The following is a 19355-nucleotide window of genomic DNA, read 5'->3' on the forward strand; positions in this document are numbered from 1 at the left end:
GTCAACTCTGCCTATAATATTTTGTGTCTCTTAAAAGATCTGAAGCTAATATGGCAAAATGTTAAGAATTGCCAAAAGTGGTTCACAGGTAAAATGGTTTTTCTTTCCTAATTTTTTTTTGCATTTTTCTATAGGCTTAAAATATTCCATAATTTTAAAAATAGTGCTTTTGCTTCATAAACAAAGACAAATTATTTGTCTCTTTTTTCTTCTAACAAAAGATGTTGTATAGATTTCCCTTTTTCTGATTCAGCGTCATAGACGGTCTACCTACAGTACAATTGAGATAGTTGACGTTTCTTCATATCTCAGTCATAGCTTCCAGGCTATCTAGCTCTACCTAGGTCAACTTCATAGGACTTACTCACTTAGAACATAGTAACCTGGTCACTTTCCATGTCTTGTCAACCAAAATTTTACAAATCATGTCTCAGTTTGTATTGATTTTAAATTGCACTGAATTTTGCTATTGAGAGGGCCATCTTTTTCTCATCTTTTCCTTGGATTAAGGAGTTTCTATCTCTAGTGTTTTATTTATGGAGATATAGACATATATATGTGTACATATGTATGTTCTATTTATGGAGATATATAAACATGTATGTATCTTTTATGTATGGGGATATAGACATATATACACATACATTTTGTGTGTGTAAATATGTCTGTTTATAATATAATATGCATATACACACATATTATAAACAGACATATTTACACACACAAACAGAATCTGAGAATGAGAAGACCTCCAGCTCATCTGATCTAACTTCCTAGCAAATATAAAAATCACTTCTATAGACTTTGGTAGGCAGTAGAGCATAATGGTAGTATATGGGTTCTGGAGTCAGTTGGCTATGGGTGAGAATCTCAGTTATGTGTCATTTATGAGCTGTGTGACCTGGGGCAACTTATTTAATCTTTTTAAACCTTAATGTCTCATAGATAAAATGGGAATAATAATACTTATTTTGCAGGCTTTTGTTGAGTTTAAATAAGAATGCATGTAGAATATTAAGCATAGAGCTTGACATATAATAAATCTTCAAAATATATTAATTATTTTTAGTATAATTATCTTTTATAGGTATGTCCATGAACCTTTACTTTAACTGTTTCAGTAATATTCTACTTTGCAAGAAAGTATGCCCTATTTTGGGGAATCTGTCACTAGAAATACAATGAGTCAAAATTCTTTGCCTTTAAACTCTACTCCCTTTAAATTCTACTTGTTGGTCCTAGTTCTGTCCTTCGAAACTACACTGGTTAGGCCTCTACTGCATCATTGTAGAAATTCTTCAAAGGTTGGAAGTAAATATCTTATTCTTCAGGACATTCTTTACTTATGAGTCTAAACTCTAGAGTATAAATAATGTTAGAATTAGCTAACAGATTTCAGCATCACCTACAAATATATTAAATTGGTGAACAAATATTGGATATTCTGGTAGTTTGAAATGTTAAATGTTGAAAGGATTGGTTTAGACATTTAACTAGCCTGTCTCCAGGCATCTAATGAGTTTTAGAATCTAAGGCTCAGGTAAAGTCCTATATTTCTTTCACTTACCTCTGGGTTGAAGTTCCTACTTTTAGTAAATTTAACATTTTTGTTCTATGTTTTGTCTTTTCTGTGTGTGGTCTCTTTTCCACCATGTTACCACTGAAGACATCATCATAATCCCTTCGCTAAACCAAAGTACTGCTATCTCTAGGCTATGTGAGTTTCAGACTTTAGTGAAGGTTCAGTTATGGTGCAGGGTTATACTTTAGGGCATCAAGGCAAAAGACTTACAATTGAGCATTCACCATTGCTGTTCTTCTGAGGAAAGAACCTTCACTGGTTACTCTTCTGCTTGGTCTCCAGCCTCTTGCTATGTTGATAGGCCTCTTTCTACTTTGTATTCTTTACATTTCATCTCTGTTTCATGCTAAAAAATTCTTCAAATAACTGTTCATTTCTATTTCTTTTACAGATTTTATAACATTTTTAATTTTTGTGGGTACATAGTAGGTGTATGTATGGGGTATATGAGAAATTTTGATACAGGGATGTAATATATAATAACAAAATTATGAAAAATGAAGTATTCATCCCCTGAAGCATTCACCTTTTGTGTTACAAACAATCCAATTATACTCTTTTGGTTATTTTAAAATGTACAATTAAGTTATTATTGATATAGTCACCTTGTTGTGCTATCAAATACTAGGTCTTGTGATATCAAATACTAGGTCTCATTCATTCTTTCTATTTTTCTTCAACCCATTAACCCTCTCCACCTCTCTCTCAGCCCCCAACTACTGTTTCCAGCCTCTGGCAACCATCCTTCTACTCTCTATGCCCATGAGTTCAATCGTTTTGGTTTTAAGATACCACAAATTGGTGAAAACATGTGGTGTCTGTCTTTTTGTACCTGGTTTATTTCACTTAACATAGTGACATCCAGTTCCATCCATGTCATTGCAAATGACAGGATCTCATTCTTTTTTATGGTTGAATAGTACTCCATTATGTATAAGCACCACATTTTCTTCATCCATTCATCTGATGATGAACACTTAGGTTACTTCCAAATCTTGGCTATTGTGAATAGTGCTGCAACAAACATGTGAGTGCAGATATCACTTCGACATACTGATTTCCCTTCTTTTGAGTATATACCCAGCAGTGGGATTGCTGGATGATATGGTAGGTCAGTTTTTCATTTTTTGAGGAACCTCCAAACTGTTTTCTATAGTCGTTGTACTAATTTACATTCCCATTAACAGTGTAAAAGGGTTCCCTTTTCTCCACATCCTCACCAGCATTTGTTATTGCTGGTCTATTGGATGAAACCCATTTTAACTGGGATGAAATGATATCTCATTATAGTTTTGATATGCATTTCTCTGATTATCAGTGATGTTGAGCACCTTTTCATATGCTTATTTGTCATTTGTATGTTTTCTTTTGAGAAATGTGTATTTAAGTCTTTGGCCCATTTTTAAATTGGATTATTAAGGTTTTCCCTATAGAGTTGCTGGAGCTTCTTATATATTCTGGTTATTAATCCCTTGTCAGATGGGTAGTTTGCAAATATTTTCTCTCATTCTTCACTTTGTTGATTGTTTCTTTTGCTATGCAGAAGTTTCAGCTTGATGTGACCCCTTTCTTCCACTTTTGCTTTGGTTGCCTCTACTTGTGGGGTACTACTCAGGAAATCTTTGCCCAGGCGGATGTCCTGGAGAGTGTCCCCAATGTTTTCTTGTGGTATTTTTATAACTCGAGGTCTTAGATTTAAGTCTTTAATTCATTTTTATTTTATTTTTGTATATGGCAAGAAATGGGGTCTAGTTTCATTCTTCTGCATATGGATATCCAGTTTTCCCAGCACCACTATTGAAGAGACTGTTCTTTCTCTAACACATGTTCTTAACACCTCTGTTAAAAATGAGTTCACTGTAGGTGTGTGGATATGTTTCTGGGTTCTCTATTCTGTTCCATTGGTCTATGTGTCTGTTTTTATGTCAGTACCACGCTCTCTTAGTTACTCTAGCACTATGGTATAATTTGATGTTAGGTTATGTGATTCCTCCAGTTTTGTTCTTTTTGCTCAGGATAGCTTTAGCTATTCTGGGTCTTTTGTGGTTCCATATAAAATTTAGGATTTTTTTTCTATTTCTGTGAAGCACCTCATTGGTATTTTGATAGGGATTGTATTGAATCTATAGATTGCTGTGGTTAGTATGAACATTTTAACAATATTGATTCTTCCAATCCATGAACATGGAATATCTTTCCATTTTTTGGTGTGTCCTCTTCAATTGCTTTCATCAGTGTTTTGTAATTTTCATTGCAGAAGATCTTTCACTTCTTTGGTTAATTCTTAGGTGATTAATTTTATTTGTAGCTATTGTAAGTGAGATTACCTTCTTGATTTCTTTTTCAGATTGTTCACTCTTAGCATGTAAAAATGCTACTGATATTTGCATGTTGATTTTGTATCCTGCAACTTTACTGAATTTGTTAAACAATTTCAATATTTGGTGGTCTCTTTAGGTTTTTCCAAATAGAAGATCATATCATCTGCAAACAAGTGTAACTTGAGTTCCTTCTTTCCAGTTTGGATGCCCTTTATTTCTTTCTCTTGTCTGATTGCTCTAGCTAGGATTTTCATTACTATGTTCAGTAACAGTGGTGAAAGTGGGCATTTTTGTCATGTTCCAAAGCTTAGAGGAAAGGCTTTCAGTTTTTCCCCATTCAATATAATACTAGCTGTGGGTCTGTCATATATGGCTTTTTTCATGTTGAGGTATGTTCCTTCTATAGCCAGTTTTTGAGGGTTTTATCATAAAGGGATGTTGAATTTTATCAAATGCTTTTTAAGCATCAATTGAAATGATTATATGGTTTTGTCCTTCATTCTATTATTATGATGTATCACATTCATTGGTTTGTGTATATTGAACCATCTGTGCATTGCTGGGATAAATCTCACTTGTTCGTGATGAGTCATCTTTTTAATGTATTGTTGAATTTAGTTCACGAGTATTTTGTTGAGGACTTTTGCATCAATATTCATCATCACCCTTATTCACTGCAACCTCTCAGAGCTGTCTTCTGACGTGTACCTACACTGGTCCATTGGTTTCTGACTTCTAATTATTGGCTTTATTTACCTCTTATTTATGGTCTTGCTCTTAATCTTTGTACTTAATGTTTATATTTGGTCTCCCCAACTTGGAGTCTTACCTCTCTCCCAAGGACTTTGACTGACACACTCTTCACTCTTCTACTTCTCCTGCTGGCAAGTTTCTCTGGGCAATATACCTTAGATTGAGAACCCTTAAACCTAATCTTCTTTTCAATCTGCTTGAAAAGTGGCCTACCCTCCAAAAATGGGGAGGAGCATGTTTGGGTATATTTTACATACATTATTGTCATTTCCTCAGTTTAATTTATAACCCCTCCCTGGGTAATCTCATCCTTTATCACCTCCTAAATTTATGACTCCAGCCCAAACCTCTCTTCAGAGTTCCAGATCCATATTTTCAACTGCCTACTTAACATCTACACTTGGATGTCTCAGAGGCACTTCAAACTCAAATGTCCTAAATTGAATATATCTCTTTATCTGATTTTCCTCCATTGTTCTATATCTCAGTGAATAGAGTCACCAGATCCTTGTTCAAACCAGAAATCTGTAAATCATTCTAGACTTTTTCTTCTTACTTACCCCACTTAGCCAATTCATGGTCAAGTAATGCTGATTTTATCTCCTAAATCTATCGCAAAGATATCCATTTCTTCTTTCTCCTGAATCACTGCCATAGCCTTTCTGCTGGCCTCCCTGCAACCTCTTTTGCCTTTTTTCAATCCATCCTCTATATTGCTGCCAGTGTTCTCTTCTCTACACTTAAAATAAAGTAAAAAGTCTATAGCACTGCCCACAAAGGCCTGCATGTTCTGGTCCCTGTCAACCTTTGCAGGCTCCTGAAGACTTCTCTCCCTCACTCACTGTGTTTCTTCAAGTGTCAAGTTTATTTGATCTCAGAATCTTTACATATGCCATTATCTCTATGGCATGTTTGCCTTACTCTCTCCTTTTACTCATTCACCAGACTTTAGCGCATATATATATATATATGATAATATGATGTATATCATGATATATAAATAGTAATGTCTTCTCTGCCACTTTAAGCCAGGTTAGGAAGCATCCCGTCCACTTTATAAGTGTCCAAGCACTTTATACTTCTTTATAACACAGTATTCTTGCAATTATGTGGTTGGTGTTATCCATCCTAGTAGGCTATAACCTCCACCAGGACATAGACTATGTGCTAAAGAAATGTTTACTGAATGAATGAATGAATGAATGAATTTCTGTGTTTGTCATTTTTGCCAGATTGTAAACTTTTTGATTGCAAACTTTAGATTCCTGCAGAGCCTAGCCCAGTACATTGTGTAATCTGCCTCTTTTATTCTCCTCCACATATATGTTTGATTTAATCAATAGATACTTGGTGTCAAAATGAATTGGAATACCTGGAATTGCTCAAGTTATTCTTCAAAATCTCCTCACTTATATTTATTATGTGTATTTCCTTTTTCTACTTCACATGTGTTCCATATTTTGTCTCCTTCAACAGTTCATTCTTTGTGGCTGCAGGACACTTTTTTTTAGTTGGTAATTCTTTCCTTTTTTAATGTCATAGCATTTATTCTAGAGGACAAATGGAATTGCTGTGTATACTCAAGGCATCACATAATTTTAAAGAACAACATTATCTTTACCTAAGATGAGGTGTTCTCATTTCTGGGAGGCAAGGGGAGAGATAACAATCATGCATATGAAGAATTTGCATTGACTGTGAACATTAAATCCAATGATCAGATGATTGGGATTTGCATTGTGGGTGATAATTCATCCATATTACTGCCTATTCCCTTCATTTATGTAAATTAAAGCTGCAGGGTTTGCCTTTGTGCAAACTTTCCCTCAGTCTGCGAATGTGTCTTGCCACACTACAGAATTATTTGAAGAGATAGCAGAATTGTATTAATTTGTTTTGAATTATTGGACTCAAGGAGTTAATCACCCACAGAGCTCAATTGTTGTTTGCAGAACTTGCAGTGTTATAGAATGAATAGCTCCGAAATATCTCTTCAGTGTTCAGAAAGAAAAGCATGGTGGAATGAGTATTAAAACGGGAGTCCAAAACCTTACAGTGTAATCTTGACTCTGCCTCTGTGTAACCACGAATGCCTCACAAATCTCTCTGTACCTGTTTTTTCTTTTGTCAAGCAGACTTCATGTTATCTCCACTCACTACTCACAGGGTTACTGTGAGGATCAAATGAAGAAAGTACAAAATGGAAACTACATTAAAAAAAAAAAATCTGGCCAGGCTTGGTGGCTCACGCCTGTAATCCCAGCACTTTGGGAGGTTGAGGTGAGTGGATCACTTGAGCCCAGGAGTTCGAGACCACCCTGGCCAACATGGCGAAACCTTGTCTCTACTAAAAATACCGGAAAAAAAAAAATTAGCACGCGCCTGTAGTCCCAGCTACTTGGGAGGTTGAGGTGAGAGGATCACCTGATCCTGGGAAGATGAGGCTGCAGTGATCCATGATCGGGCCATTGTACTGCATCCTGGGTGATTGGAGTGAGACCCTGTCTCAAAAAAAAAAAAAAAAAAAAAATCCTATCAGCAGAGGAATGTGGAAAGCTATTGGCACTTTAGATACCTTATCTCAATCTTCCCTCAGGTCACTCTTATGGACAGCTGGAAGTTATTCAATTTTTTTCACAACTTACTACTGAACAAACAAATGCACCAATCACTTTACAAGTGGAGAGAGAATCAAAGAGAGAATAAGAAAAAATAATGAGACCTCAAAATTATAAAAGTCCCACAAATGTGCAGTCGTTACAATTTATAGTGGGATGAAGAGACTAATGTCATTCTCTTTACATTCTTCAGACAATAGATATGTGTTATCATTAAACCAGTCATCATTTATTGTCCAGGGATCAAAAATGACATGCTAAATATTAATGCAAATATATTTCCATTTTTATACAATATGAATCTATTTCAAACATTAATGATTTCAAACAAAAGAAACCCAATTTTTTATTCCACACAATTCTTCATTTTGTTAAAAAAAAGTTCTTTTGTACAAGCACAAGTGAATAAAATGTATTACTAAATATAACCATTGAAATGTATTAAAATGGATCCCTTATACCTACTTAGTAAGTATGGTGGGATCTGCAGCAGTCAAACTCAGTTGTGAGTCTAAAGCTTCAGATTTGGCATGGATGGAAAGGTTAGGCTGGATGAATTCATCTTTACTTGATTAACCTTAATATTTCCTGCTTAATACATAATACATAAGCCTTTTACAATATACTTTGTTTTATACAACCCATGATTCTGAAATATATGCAAAATATCTTTTAAAAAATTGGATTCTTTTAAAACATATTAGGAGAATTTACTATTTACAGAATTAATGTGGTGAGTCTTTGTATTAGGTTGAATTTTATGAAATTGGTGATATTTGAGCATTTTTTGGCCTATAAAATGGCAATTTCATATGGTTCAGCTAATAAAAAGTGAAGAATTGTTCTTTTCATCTTAAAACAGAGTACACACACATATAAATAACCTACCTGTTTATATACTGGCTAATGTGCAATTTTGGAGGGAGTGGGGGTGGGGGAAGGCAATCCAAGTCAGCATTTTGAACAGAAGAATAAACTCAAATTGTGCCCTCTGGTTACTCTAGCTGCCTTTCTGAGCAGTAATATATGTTAATACATTGGGGAATAAATATAATGTAAAAATTCTTTTCTTTACAGTAAGTTTGCTACAATAAAAACATTCAGTTTATTTTCCTAAAGATTAAATACCATGTGAGTCATTATAATGACACATCTGCTTAAAAGCATTTCCATTTGTATTGTCACTGGAAATTGGGTGGGGGGTGTTATGCTGCTGTTTTGGTATAAACTGTGCTGTGTGCTTTGGTTAATGCTCAATGACGATCTGGATCCCCATGGGGTAGTTGTGATGAAAGAGGGTGGTGGTTTTCCATGTGAGTAACCTAATCATAAATTAGAAAGCTTCATCCAAGTCAGTGCTTAAAAAGCAGTTTTATTCTCCTGAAATTTGGGTTAGGGAGGTCAGATGGGCAGAGAATAGATTTTCAGTCTGTATCTGTATTAGATTCAGCAACAAGGTATTTCGTATCTTGCTATTCACTGCTGTTGAGAGTATAATCAGTTCCTTCATTTATCCAGCCACTGACTTCTCAACTGTAAAGTGCATTCAAATACTGTGGGCACAAAACGGAGAGCCTGGAATGAGGGAAGATGTGTGTTCTTAAGAAGTTCTGGGGGGGGGGGGCGGTACTGGCAGTCTTGATGAAGTCCATGTTTGGCTACCAAAGCTCAAATTTTAAAGGGTCCACTGAATTTGGGTGTTGAATAAACACACAACTTAAGACCATCAAGGTGTAATAATGTGAGTCACTTTGAGTTTGGAAAAATACATGCCCTCTCCAAGTCTTAGCCCATCTGCTAATTTGTTTTGAATGGTGCAGAATGCAGCTCCCATCTCTGACAGTGCACAGTTGGGTAACAGGTGTGGCAGAGTCAGCCTTACTGCTAAATTTAGCTCCGCATGTGGGGATTTCACACTTGCAGCCCCTTGGAGAGAGGAGCATTGACAAATGACTGTGTATAAAAGTGGAAAGCACTTGGGAATTTCACTACCAACTTAGATTTAGATCAGAGAAAAAAGGCCAATCTAAATTGGTTACAGACTACAAAGAGCTACATTTCTGGTGGGGGTGGCATTAATCTAACATCTATTTGATTTCTCTCTTACCATCATTACAGTTCCTGAGAGAGCACTCTCTGAAATTTGATGACCGCCCCCCCTTCAGGTGCAAGTGATAACTTATTTTTTGTTTTAGCAAGTAGAATTTAACACAGGTGTACTCATCCTTTGGTGGGAAGAATATGACCAGTTTTTTAAATTCTAATTTGTAAATGGTACTCATCTCCTTTGGTTTCCCTTTGAAAAGTTAGTTTTAAAAATTAAATTCTCTCCACACTACTGGCATACTAGGGCTACTTATGAGAACGGAATTTCTCAAAATATAATTCTCTTATAGATAATAAGTGAAACACTTCATCTTTTGGCAGGGATCAGGAAGGGAGGAACATTTTCTGGGAAATACAAATGAGACATTTGAGGACATTGATCTCAATAAGGATTTGTTGGAGGATGTTGTTTAGTCCTTTCCTCCTTTGTCTTTTTTTTTTTTTTTTTAATACTCAGATCTAAAGAGTATACTGATGACTAAATAGCTCTCTAACCATTTTTCAGCACAAAAACCCTGGGACTCAGAAGGCTTGAATGTTTTGTCCAAAGCCACATTCAACAACACAATACCAAAATCATTTCATTTCTGCTCTAAAGTACAGTTGAGTCTTGTTTGCAAAGGCACCTTTTAAACAAAGCTCATATTTGTGTGCAACTCTATCCTAGAGTGTGATAGGGAGAAAGAAAAAGACAAAGAAGCTGCATGAATAGAATTAACATAGTTATAATATGCACATTTTTCTCTCTCTAGATGAGTTTGTTTACTAGAAACTTCTTTCTGAAAACTTACTCTTTAAACTGAAACAGTTTCTTTAAATCTCTTCTTTCATTTGAAACAAACCGAATTGCCTGAGATGATCAAATCACTGCTGTTTAGGGAAAGGACTCGTGGTCCCTTCCATTAACTTCTGACATAATTTAACTTCGTGTAGAGGTGATTCTTTGGATCAAAACACTAAATTAGAACTTGTCCTTTTCTTGGGATATCCTCTTTGAAGGATCAACCCTTTCAAAAGCAAATCTTCTTTGTTTTTGGAGCTTCCAGGGACCCTGTGTTTCTTACAACCACTGCGTATGAATTTCTGTGGTCTGAGGTTTGTGCAAGGCCCATGCACTGTTTGGTTACTATGGAAACCAGCCCTCCCAACCAGCTGTCATTTCCTATATTCCTTTCAGAGTGAGTCTTAAACGTTTTAGATAGTCCACAAGCAGAGTAAAGATGAAGAATAACACAAAGAAAACATGAACAGCTTGTTGTTAAATGAACAACTTGTGGATTCCCTACATGGGAAGCTTCATGTAAGAAAGCAAGCTCTCCTGGACATCTATATATAAGGGTTTACCCAGATCCACTAAAGCTCACCTTCATCCTGGCTTTAAGGAGTGGGGATTCGACTCTGCATCTCTACATCTGTGAACTGAGGAACACTTTCTGTGCTGTCCGAGTTGATGGGCGAGATGACATGTTTGAGCCGAAGGAGCATTGTGAAGAGCAGGATGAGGAGAATGGCCAGGAGGCTCAGGAATAAGCCCACATACATGTACAGGTTGGAATACTTGTCTGAAGAAGTATCAACCTCTGTTGCCAGAGTGGGAAAATGGGCACGCCCAGTGAGATTTCCATGGTATTTAAAATGCGCCTCCATCATCACTCAAGACTTGAGTTGGTATGTGTTTCTCTTTGATTTCTATTGCCCTTGAGGCATTTCACAGTCACTTAGACTGTCTCTAAATCTATTGGACGTGTTCTAACAATCCGGTAAAAACAAATCACTCTCAGAGCTAAGGTAATAGCACACAAGCAGAAAATGGTGATGCTATGATTTGACAATTGAGACACCCTCTCTATCCTTCAGCACAGCAATCACCCCTCCAATAGGTTTTATCAGAGCTTCTTAATCAATTTTCAAAAATATAAGTAATGCTTTATTTTCCACACTCCTACTTTTATACTGATTAAAATAAATATGGCTGAAACTGCTTTATAATACTGTTATTAGAACAAGAATCTTTTAGAGTATTATGTCAGTCTTTTGCTCTGTTTTGGTAGATGGATAAAGGGCTCGTTTTGCCTATACCTAATCTAGATGTGTGGACTAATTATGTGGACCTAATTGGGCTCTTCCTTGAGGAGACTATCTGAAGGCTTTTGTATATATCAGGCTCAGCATATCTGAGTTTTCCTCCCGTTTGTCTATATTTCTGAACCTTCCCTAAGGATGGAGATTATAAGGTTCCTGCCCAGCTGCACAGCTTGTAAGTCTAGAAAATGTGAGTTTTCTGTAGCTTTGTTGACATCCCTCACTGTAGGCTGGACGGAAAGTGTTGTGAGACCTGGTAATTCTCAGGTAAGAGAGGTCTCAGAGACGCTGACAGCAGTAGGCCCAGGCTCAGGAGATTTGGCTCTTCAGATTCTCCAACATATATTGATTTTCCTGAAAATCGAAAACAAAAATAAAGATTCGGTTATCTCTAAGAAAAACAAATGGCAATGTATTTTGAAATAAAAATAAATTGATAAATTGCAAAATGGTTTACTATATGCAAACTGATTTTAGAATGCTTTTTCTTCTGTGTAGAAGATAGCTTTTAAAAGGTTAAAGAAAAAAAATCAGATCACTAAACGGCAGCTAATAACTAACCTAGATTAGAACAATGTTTTCTAAACCGACTGATCATAAGATTTACTTGGGGGTACTTATTAATATACAGATCCTGGGCCCAAATCTAGACTTCCTGAATCATAATCTCCACAGTAGGGGCCTGGGCACCACTCTAGAGATTCAGACTTTATTGGTCTGGGACGAGACCGAAGCACTACTATTTAAAAAAAAAATAGCCACCCATATTCAAAGTTCATGTTTAGAATGCCAAGTTAAATCATTTTGGAAGACTGCAGCAGTAAATAGTTGACACTATTTACATGGTGGAATGCTTTTGCCAACAAAAAGAAGGTTCTATCTTTACCAATGATGAAGGATGCATTTATTTGCTTGGAATAGGCCCACCCTCTCAATTCCTTCTGGGTCTACAAACATTGGGGAAAAATGTCTATTTTTACCCCACATATCTAAATAAGAGAGATAGAAGAAAAGCAATAAAGTCTTTTCCAAGTAACTTCGAAGTGCAGCCAGGACTAAGAACCATTGATCTAGTTGAACCAGGAAAGCCTAGCACTGAAACAAAGGAATCCTAATTTTAAGGAATTGTTTTTCAATCTCCAGATCCCAGTGACAATTGTTACTTTAATGAATCAGGGGAATGTTCAGGAATGCAGGCTTCCCCTAATTTTGTTTTTGGTCTATCTCTCTCATTTAGATCTGTAGGGTGGAAATAGACATTTCCCCCGAATAGTTGTACACCAGAAGGAATTGAGAGAGTATGCCTATTCTGAGCAAATAAATGCATTGCATGCTTTATCATTGGTAAAGCTAGAACTTTCTTTTTATTGGCAAAAACATTCCACTGTGTAAATAGGTTCAAACTATTTACTGCTGAAGCCTTCCAAAATGATTTAACTTACCATTCTAAACATGAATTTTGAATGTGGGTGGCTAAAATAAATGATATAAATAACCATCACCTGTCACACTTCTATGTACTATAGTAGATTGCTAACAGTGTAGCCTAGTTTTGTCTGTTGTTAACATACCCAAGGAGAGTTCGTAGAACTAGCTCCAACAGTCACATTATTTTTCCTATCATCTTGAATTTTGCCCCCAGCCTGAGAACACTTCAGCTTAAAGTTTGTATTCCCTAGCCCACGTTACTATACTTTCCATAATCCATATTTTTCTTAGTCTACCTACTTACTGTTCCTATTGCCCACACTTGATTCATAAGAAACAAGAACAGAGAGAGAGAGAGAGAGAATATCTTTCCACTGTATTTGGAGCAGTGGTCTAGGAAACATTTTTCTATCCTTGCAAGTACAGCTATTTTGATTTTTGATTAGCTGGGATCAAGGCCCAGGATTATGCATACTAAACACAAGCTTTTCAAGTGTTTCTTTGCATACTGAGCTTTGAGAGTTAATTATTGTTTTTTCTCTCTAGATAGCCCAGCTAAAGAATACAGCTAATCTATCTTATTGGTTGTTTGGAGGCTCTACTTTTAAAAGCATTTAAAACAATGTTATGGGTTGAATAGTGTCACCCCCCCAAAAATGGTGAAATCCTAACCCCCAGTAACTGTGAATGTAATCTTATTTGGAAATAAGACCTTGTAGATGTAATCAAGTCAATATATTAGGTTGGCCCTAATCTAATGACTGGTGTCCTCACAAGAAGAGGAGAAGACAGAGGCATACAAGGAGAAGATAGAGGTAGAGATTAGAGTGATGTATCTACCAGCCAAGGAATGCTGAAGATTGCCAGCAAATACCAGAGGCTCGAAGTGGCAAGGAAGGAGTCTACCCTACAGATTTCAGAGAGTGCATGGCCCTACTGATACCATGATTCCAGACTTCTATACTCCAGGCCTGAAAGAATAAATTTCTGTTGGTTTAAGCCACCTAGCTTGTATAATTTTTTTATGGCAGTTTTAGGAAGCAAATACATAGAGTAATCACCCTGAAACCCTAGTGTTTTGGAACCTTTGGGGTAATGTTTCTCAGAGTGGTCAAGGGAAGTCCCTTAACCAGAATCACCTACAGGGTGTTTATTATTAATAAAAACATGGACTCTTTCCCAGAGCCTTTCCCTTGTTTCTTAGATTAGAATCTCTGGGGACAGTATCCTGGAATCAATGTTTGAAACAAGTTACCCACTTGTTTCTAAGCACATTCTTCAGGGAGTGCTTTTCAGTCCTTGCTGTACTTTAGTATTACTTAGTATGCTTTTTGAAAATATATATAACTGGGTCTTTTCTTCAGGGTTTCTGATTCAGTAGCTCTGTATGGGGCATGAACATCTGTATTGCTTAAAAGCTCCACAGGTGATTTTGATATGCAGCCAGGGCTGAAAAACATCAGTCTACAAATAGAACAGAGCACTTCAAATCAGGACTCTAACAGTCCCAGACAGCCCACACAGCTCAACTGCTTCACTACATATTCAAGTGCTTCACGTATAGGTTGTCAGTCTGACTGGCCTTCCTCCTCACCACTTCTCCCAGCAGCTCCTTTTCTTAAGAATGGTAGTAACCTAGAGATAAGAGCTTAATGGATTTTTCATCCATGTATCTCCTAAGTTACTTTTTTACCTGCCTTCCAGAAAAGAAGGGTAAGGAAAAATGAACACTCACTGCTAGTGCAAGCCAAGTGGGAGAAACCTCTATACTATCATAGTATCTTTATACTCCCTTTGAACCCCAAGTACACAGAATCAGGTAAGTCATACTCTTTGGTTTATGGTACATTGTCATCATTGGTAAATTTGAGCACTTTTTTATTCACTTATTTAATAATATATTGAACACTCATGGACAAACATCTGTGGGCAAACATCTAGCAACTTTAAGATTGAGAATGACTAATAATTTACATGACATATACCTATGCTCTTCCCATCTCATCCTCTTACCTATCCTTCTCCAGAAATAACCAATAACCAATATTCTGAAATTTGTGACTCATTACCTTCCTTTTATTTACACACACACACACACACACACACACCCCTATGCCTAAACAATGTTAGTATTATTTGTTTTGAACTTTATAAAAAGAATGCCAAACTGTGTGTAATCTTCAACTTGCTATTTTATTCTGTATTTTATTACTATATGCTTTATTTATAACTAGTCTAGTGGAATGTAAAAGGAAAAAGAAATAAAATGTGGAAGTCCCCATGTTGCCTTTGGATTTTACTCCATTCTCCTTAGCTTGACATTTAAGGCTGTCAATGCTCTGGCCCTGGCTTACCTTAATTCCTTCCATTACCCTCTTTCCAATAAAACTGTAATGTTCACTCTTACCTACTTCCCTGCTTCCATATTTTTGTTTGACCAGTTTCTTCTATCTTCACACATCTCTGGGTGAGGAAATAATACAATTCTTTAAGATTCAGTTCATGAAGCTGATCTTGACTTTCCACCCTAACCCTAATTTCCACAATGCTTTATATTTCTCCTAGAGGAATTAAATTTGACAAATATTGCAGATATCTATTTGATATGTTTTCTTCTAAATTCTAGTTTACAAAATTCTTGAGGATCATTTTCAGCAGTCTATCCCTTATACAGCTTTGCTTGCAGTAGCTGCTCAAGAATTATTGAATAAATGCATGGGTATGATGAAGAAATGTACCTAATATTTAGAGTTCGAAGAGAAGCATGGTCTTATCTCTGATCCGATTGCTAATATAGCTTGAAGAAGAACATAAATTTCTCTTTTCTTTTTATTCCTTTCCTCCACTGTTCAATTTCTTACTGGAGAATAATTCCAGATTATAATCCAGAGTTAAGAAATTATCACCTTGTTAGAAACTCTGTTGATGAAGTGCTATTTCACTTACAAGATTTTAAAGGAAAACTATATGGGATGGGTTAAATTTTAAATTTAAGTTTTAGAAAGTTCACTTGTGTCTACAGATAATTTTCAATAATAATTGATAGTTCATTTTCTGCCTCCTATGCAATTGACCCTGAATCTTCCTTAGGTCTGAATACTTATTCAATATTTATTAGAATTCTAAGAAGCTTGGAGAAGCTTAGAGAACAATGATCTCAGCTACAGTTGTCAATTTCTTTAAACATTTCCTTTGAAATTTTGGAAAACTAACTAATCACATATTTCTTAAAGCCTCTATAGTCTTCAGGAGACCAAACAGTCTGGTCAATTCAGGGAGGTTTATCGATTTAATTCCTTAAGGACTTTGAAATGAATAAATACAATGTTTAGATATTGGGAAATCCTCTTTTTCATTACTCTGCTCCTATATCTGTGACTACTTCTCATAAAAGCTTTTCAAACAGGATTGTCATGGCTCTCTTTGCTAACTAATTAATGAGTTGCACAGATAATATGATTGCTCTGTTAAAAGCTCTGCACCATTTGGAAAGAAAAACAACCATGCAATTTCAAAAAGAATTCAAATTCTATTAATTCTGAAGGATATGATTTTTTGTGGAAAGAATTATTTTAGTATCCTGCAGTTCTTTCTGGAAAGCTCATACAATAAAAATCAGTTTCTAGTCTTTGTAAAAGTGATTGAAAGCTGTTGAGGGATAAGGAGGAGGGTGAGGAATGGAAAAGGGGGTAAGGAATTCGGGAAAGAAAGAAAGGAAGATAGAGGAAGAGGGAAGGGAGAGAGGAGGAAAAGAAAGAAATGTGAGAAATGAGTAAAGACTATGAGGGATGTGGGATGGAGACAAGATGGGGCAGGAAATGAGTGATTATGGGGGGGGTGAAGGAAGGGAAGGAGGTAATATTGAGAAAGAATGGAGGAAAAAAAGAGGACGAGAAGTTTGGGGGAAAGGGAAAAGAGGAAGTGTTTAATTTAATAACTGGCCAATGTCCAATATTAACTTGTGCCTCTGGTTTACTTCAATTCTAATGTAAATCAAAATACTCACAAGTGACATAAATGCACCTTTGGTTTTCTGATTGTATATTTTGTCATTCATTTGGTAAATAAAATCTTAGTAAAAAAAAAAGTCTTCTGTTTTTAGTATAAACATTGAAATGTCAAATTCTCACTAATTTTTGACATTAGCATAGTATATATAACCTCACAGGAGCAAAATAACATACACTCCTAGATCATGAATTTTGCTCCCCAGAATGATAAGGGAATAGCTGTTTGCATCAATCAAACCCGAGAGCAATTCCTTGAGTGAAACTTATTTGTAACAAGAGTAACCAAGTTCTGCACAGGTCTCCAAAATCAGATTAACATTTCTTTGGTAAACATTTATTGAGTGCCAATCAAGTTCCAGACACTTTTTTAGGTGCTGGAGATATAAAATAAGAGTACCCTGATCTCTATTTGGTTCTCAGGGTGCTCCTAGTAGTTACTTTTATTTTCTTTAACATGATAAGGTTCTGGGAACACCCCACTGGTAATTTTACATTTTTCTACATGACACCTGCCTATATAATTCCAGAGCTGAAATCTCACCAAGTACTTAAGGAAAATGTTCAGTGGAACAATTCAGAAAAGAAATTAAAAACTATGAACTGCTATCAGCTTTTAAGAGTTAATACATTCTATTTATATTTATCTTCCTAGCTGGGGAGAAAAAACTAAGAGAGATAAGTGTATCGAGTTCCACATCACCCTATGAAAAAACGATTCCAGTAGCAAATGCTTCTTCAGTGGCTGGAGCCATTAAGTAATAAGCTTGCTCAAGTAGGAGTTGCTGTATCTTCTGCAGCAGATGGTGCCTATTTGTCACACCTGCCGATAAATAAAATAATGCCTCTCACCTCACCGGGAATAACATCATATTTCCAAATATCTCTTACCTCTCCTGGCCCACAGTATGAATAGGACGGGTCACTTAAGTATCCCTTTTGAAGCTTTCACCAACAGGTAAGTTGTTCAGGAACATCCCTGGAACAGCTGGAAAATAGAACGAAAGCCTTGTTTTGCCAAAGAAGCAGGACTATGTTCATGCAAAGTATCGTTTCTCTTTCATCTTCCTAAAGAGTAATCCCTTTGCAGAAAAACAGAAAAACACCTTCTATTACTTAAAATGTTACTTAAAATGCCAGTTACCACTTACAGCTTCAGAGTGCAGCTTCAGATGCCTGCTCCTTATAAGCTCTGAAAAGCAAAGAGAAGTCTGTTTGGATGTGTGTGTGCCCTCTGGAACATTTGAATGAAAGCAGCCTGAATTAGTCTAAGTCCCCAGTTCCTCTTTCGCAGGCAACAGTTTAGAGTATGCGGGAAAGGTAGTGATTCAGCTCTGCTCTGTCTCAGCGGTGTGGAGAGGGAGGAGATAAGAGAGGCTGAGAAGCAAAGTTTGTATAAGCTTTCTACTTTAACCCCTTCGAGGCTTCTTCATAAATCTGTAAGACTAGCTGAGGCTCCCTATCTTTATAAAAGCTGCTTCATATGTCATTTAAGAGGATCAAATCTCTAGCTAAATTCAGGAGGTTTTTCATCCTGGGTCTTACAGTAATACATGCTTAGAATTGAAACCAAACATTCCAGGATGTGATAGTGCTTAAATAATTCCATCTTTACAAACAGAATATTTGCATGTTATATTTCTAGGTTTGAAAAGGATTTTTTAGGCACCAACTTAATACATTTGATTTAAATATTTTGTGGAAATTTAACATCAGCCTGATTTTTTGGTTGGGGTTCTAAGATTAAAGTAGAACATTTTCTAAGTAGTCATATCTAGCCAGGGTATATATTCCACTATAAGTTATTCATCCATTTGTAGTCAAAGGCCCTTATCATCTTTTATATATTGTGGCAGGAGGAAGGAGATTAACATTTCTTGAGTGCCTACTCTATATTAAACATTTAACATAAAGAACTTAATTTAATCCTCACAACAGCCCTGTGATTTGGGTATTATGATCCTCATTTTACAAATGGGGAACCTGAGACTTAGAGAGAAAGTATATCATGTAGTTTAGTAAGCCTAGAGCTAGCACTGGAAAACAAGGCCATGTGATCCCAAAATCTCTGCTCTTTTCTCTGTAGCAGTGTTTCTTAACCTTTGTCGATCTTGGATTCCTTTGAGAGTCTAAGGAAAGCTACAGACCTTCCCCTTCCTCAGAAATAGGGATAAAATTTCTGTGCTCCACGGCCTCCAGGTTAAGAACAGCTGAATGTCCCCATGTTACTTCTCCAATATTATACCATCATTAGTGCATTGTTCATCCAACAACACATGATCGTAAACAATTTTTATTATGGTATCAATAATCACAATAGTATTAGTTATAGTGTCATGCCAATCTTTAAGAAATTACTGCAGTGATTTTCACTTTATTCCCAAATTCTCCTTAACAATTCTCGTATATTACGTCTTTCCATTTCCCTCATTCCAGTGGTTAAAATGAGTTGAGGCTG

At 36.2% G+C, this 19355-nt stretch overlaps 1 protein-coding gene across 3 annotated transcripts; it reads right to left on the minus strand.

The window, feature by feature from the left end:
- Positions 1–7415: 7415 nt before the first annotated feature.
- LOC105490478 (serine rich and transmembrane domain containing 2) lies at positions 7416–18249 on the minus strand. 3 transcript variants are annotated; one of them, XM_024795641.2, is made up of 5 exons: positions 18049–18249; positions 17789–17885; positions 15298–15353; positions 10745–11816; positions 7416–8827 (listed from the first exon to the last, which is right to left on the minus strand). In XM_024795641.2, the coding sequence occupies exon 4, from the start codon at positions 11028–11030 to the stop codon at positions 10758–10760; it is 273 nt and encodes a 90-aa protein (XP_024651409.1). In that variant the 5' UTR covers positions 11031–11816; positions 15298–15353; positions 17789–17885; positions 18049–18249; the 3' UTR covers positions 7416–8827; positions 10745–10757. The 3 variants fall into 3 exon arrangements, with proteins under 3 accessions (XP_024651409.1, XP_024651407.1, XP_024651408.1); XM_024795639.2 differs by having other exon boundaries at positions 7423–11816; XM_024795640.2 differs by lacking the exon at positions 15298–15353 and having other exon boundaries at positions 7423–11816.
- Between the last annotated feature and the right edge of the window lie 1106 nt (positions 18250–19355).

The sequence above is a fragment of the Macaca nemestrina genome, chromosome X, assembly GCF_043159975.1.
Source record: "Macaca nemestrina isolate mMacNem1 chromosome X, mMacNem.hap1, whole genome shotgun sequence".
NCBI lineage: Eukaryota > Metazoa > Chordata > Mammalia > Primates > Cercopithecidae > Macaca > Macaca nemestrina.

Excerpts from the sequence above, each read along its gene's own strand:
- LOC105490478 (XM_024795641.2), bottom strand. The coding sequence starts at position 11,030 with ATGATGGAGGCGCATTTTAAATACCATGGAAATCTCACTGGGCGTGCC.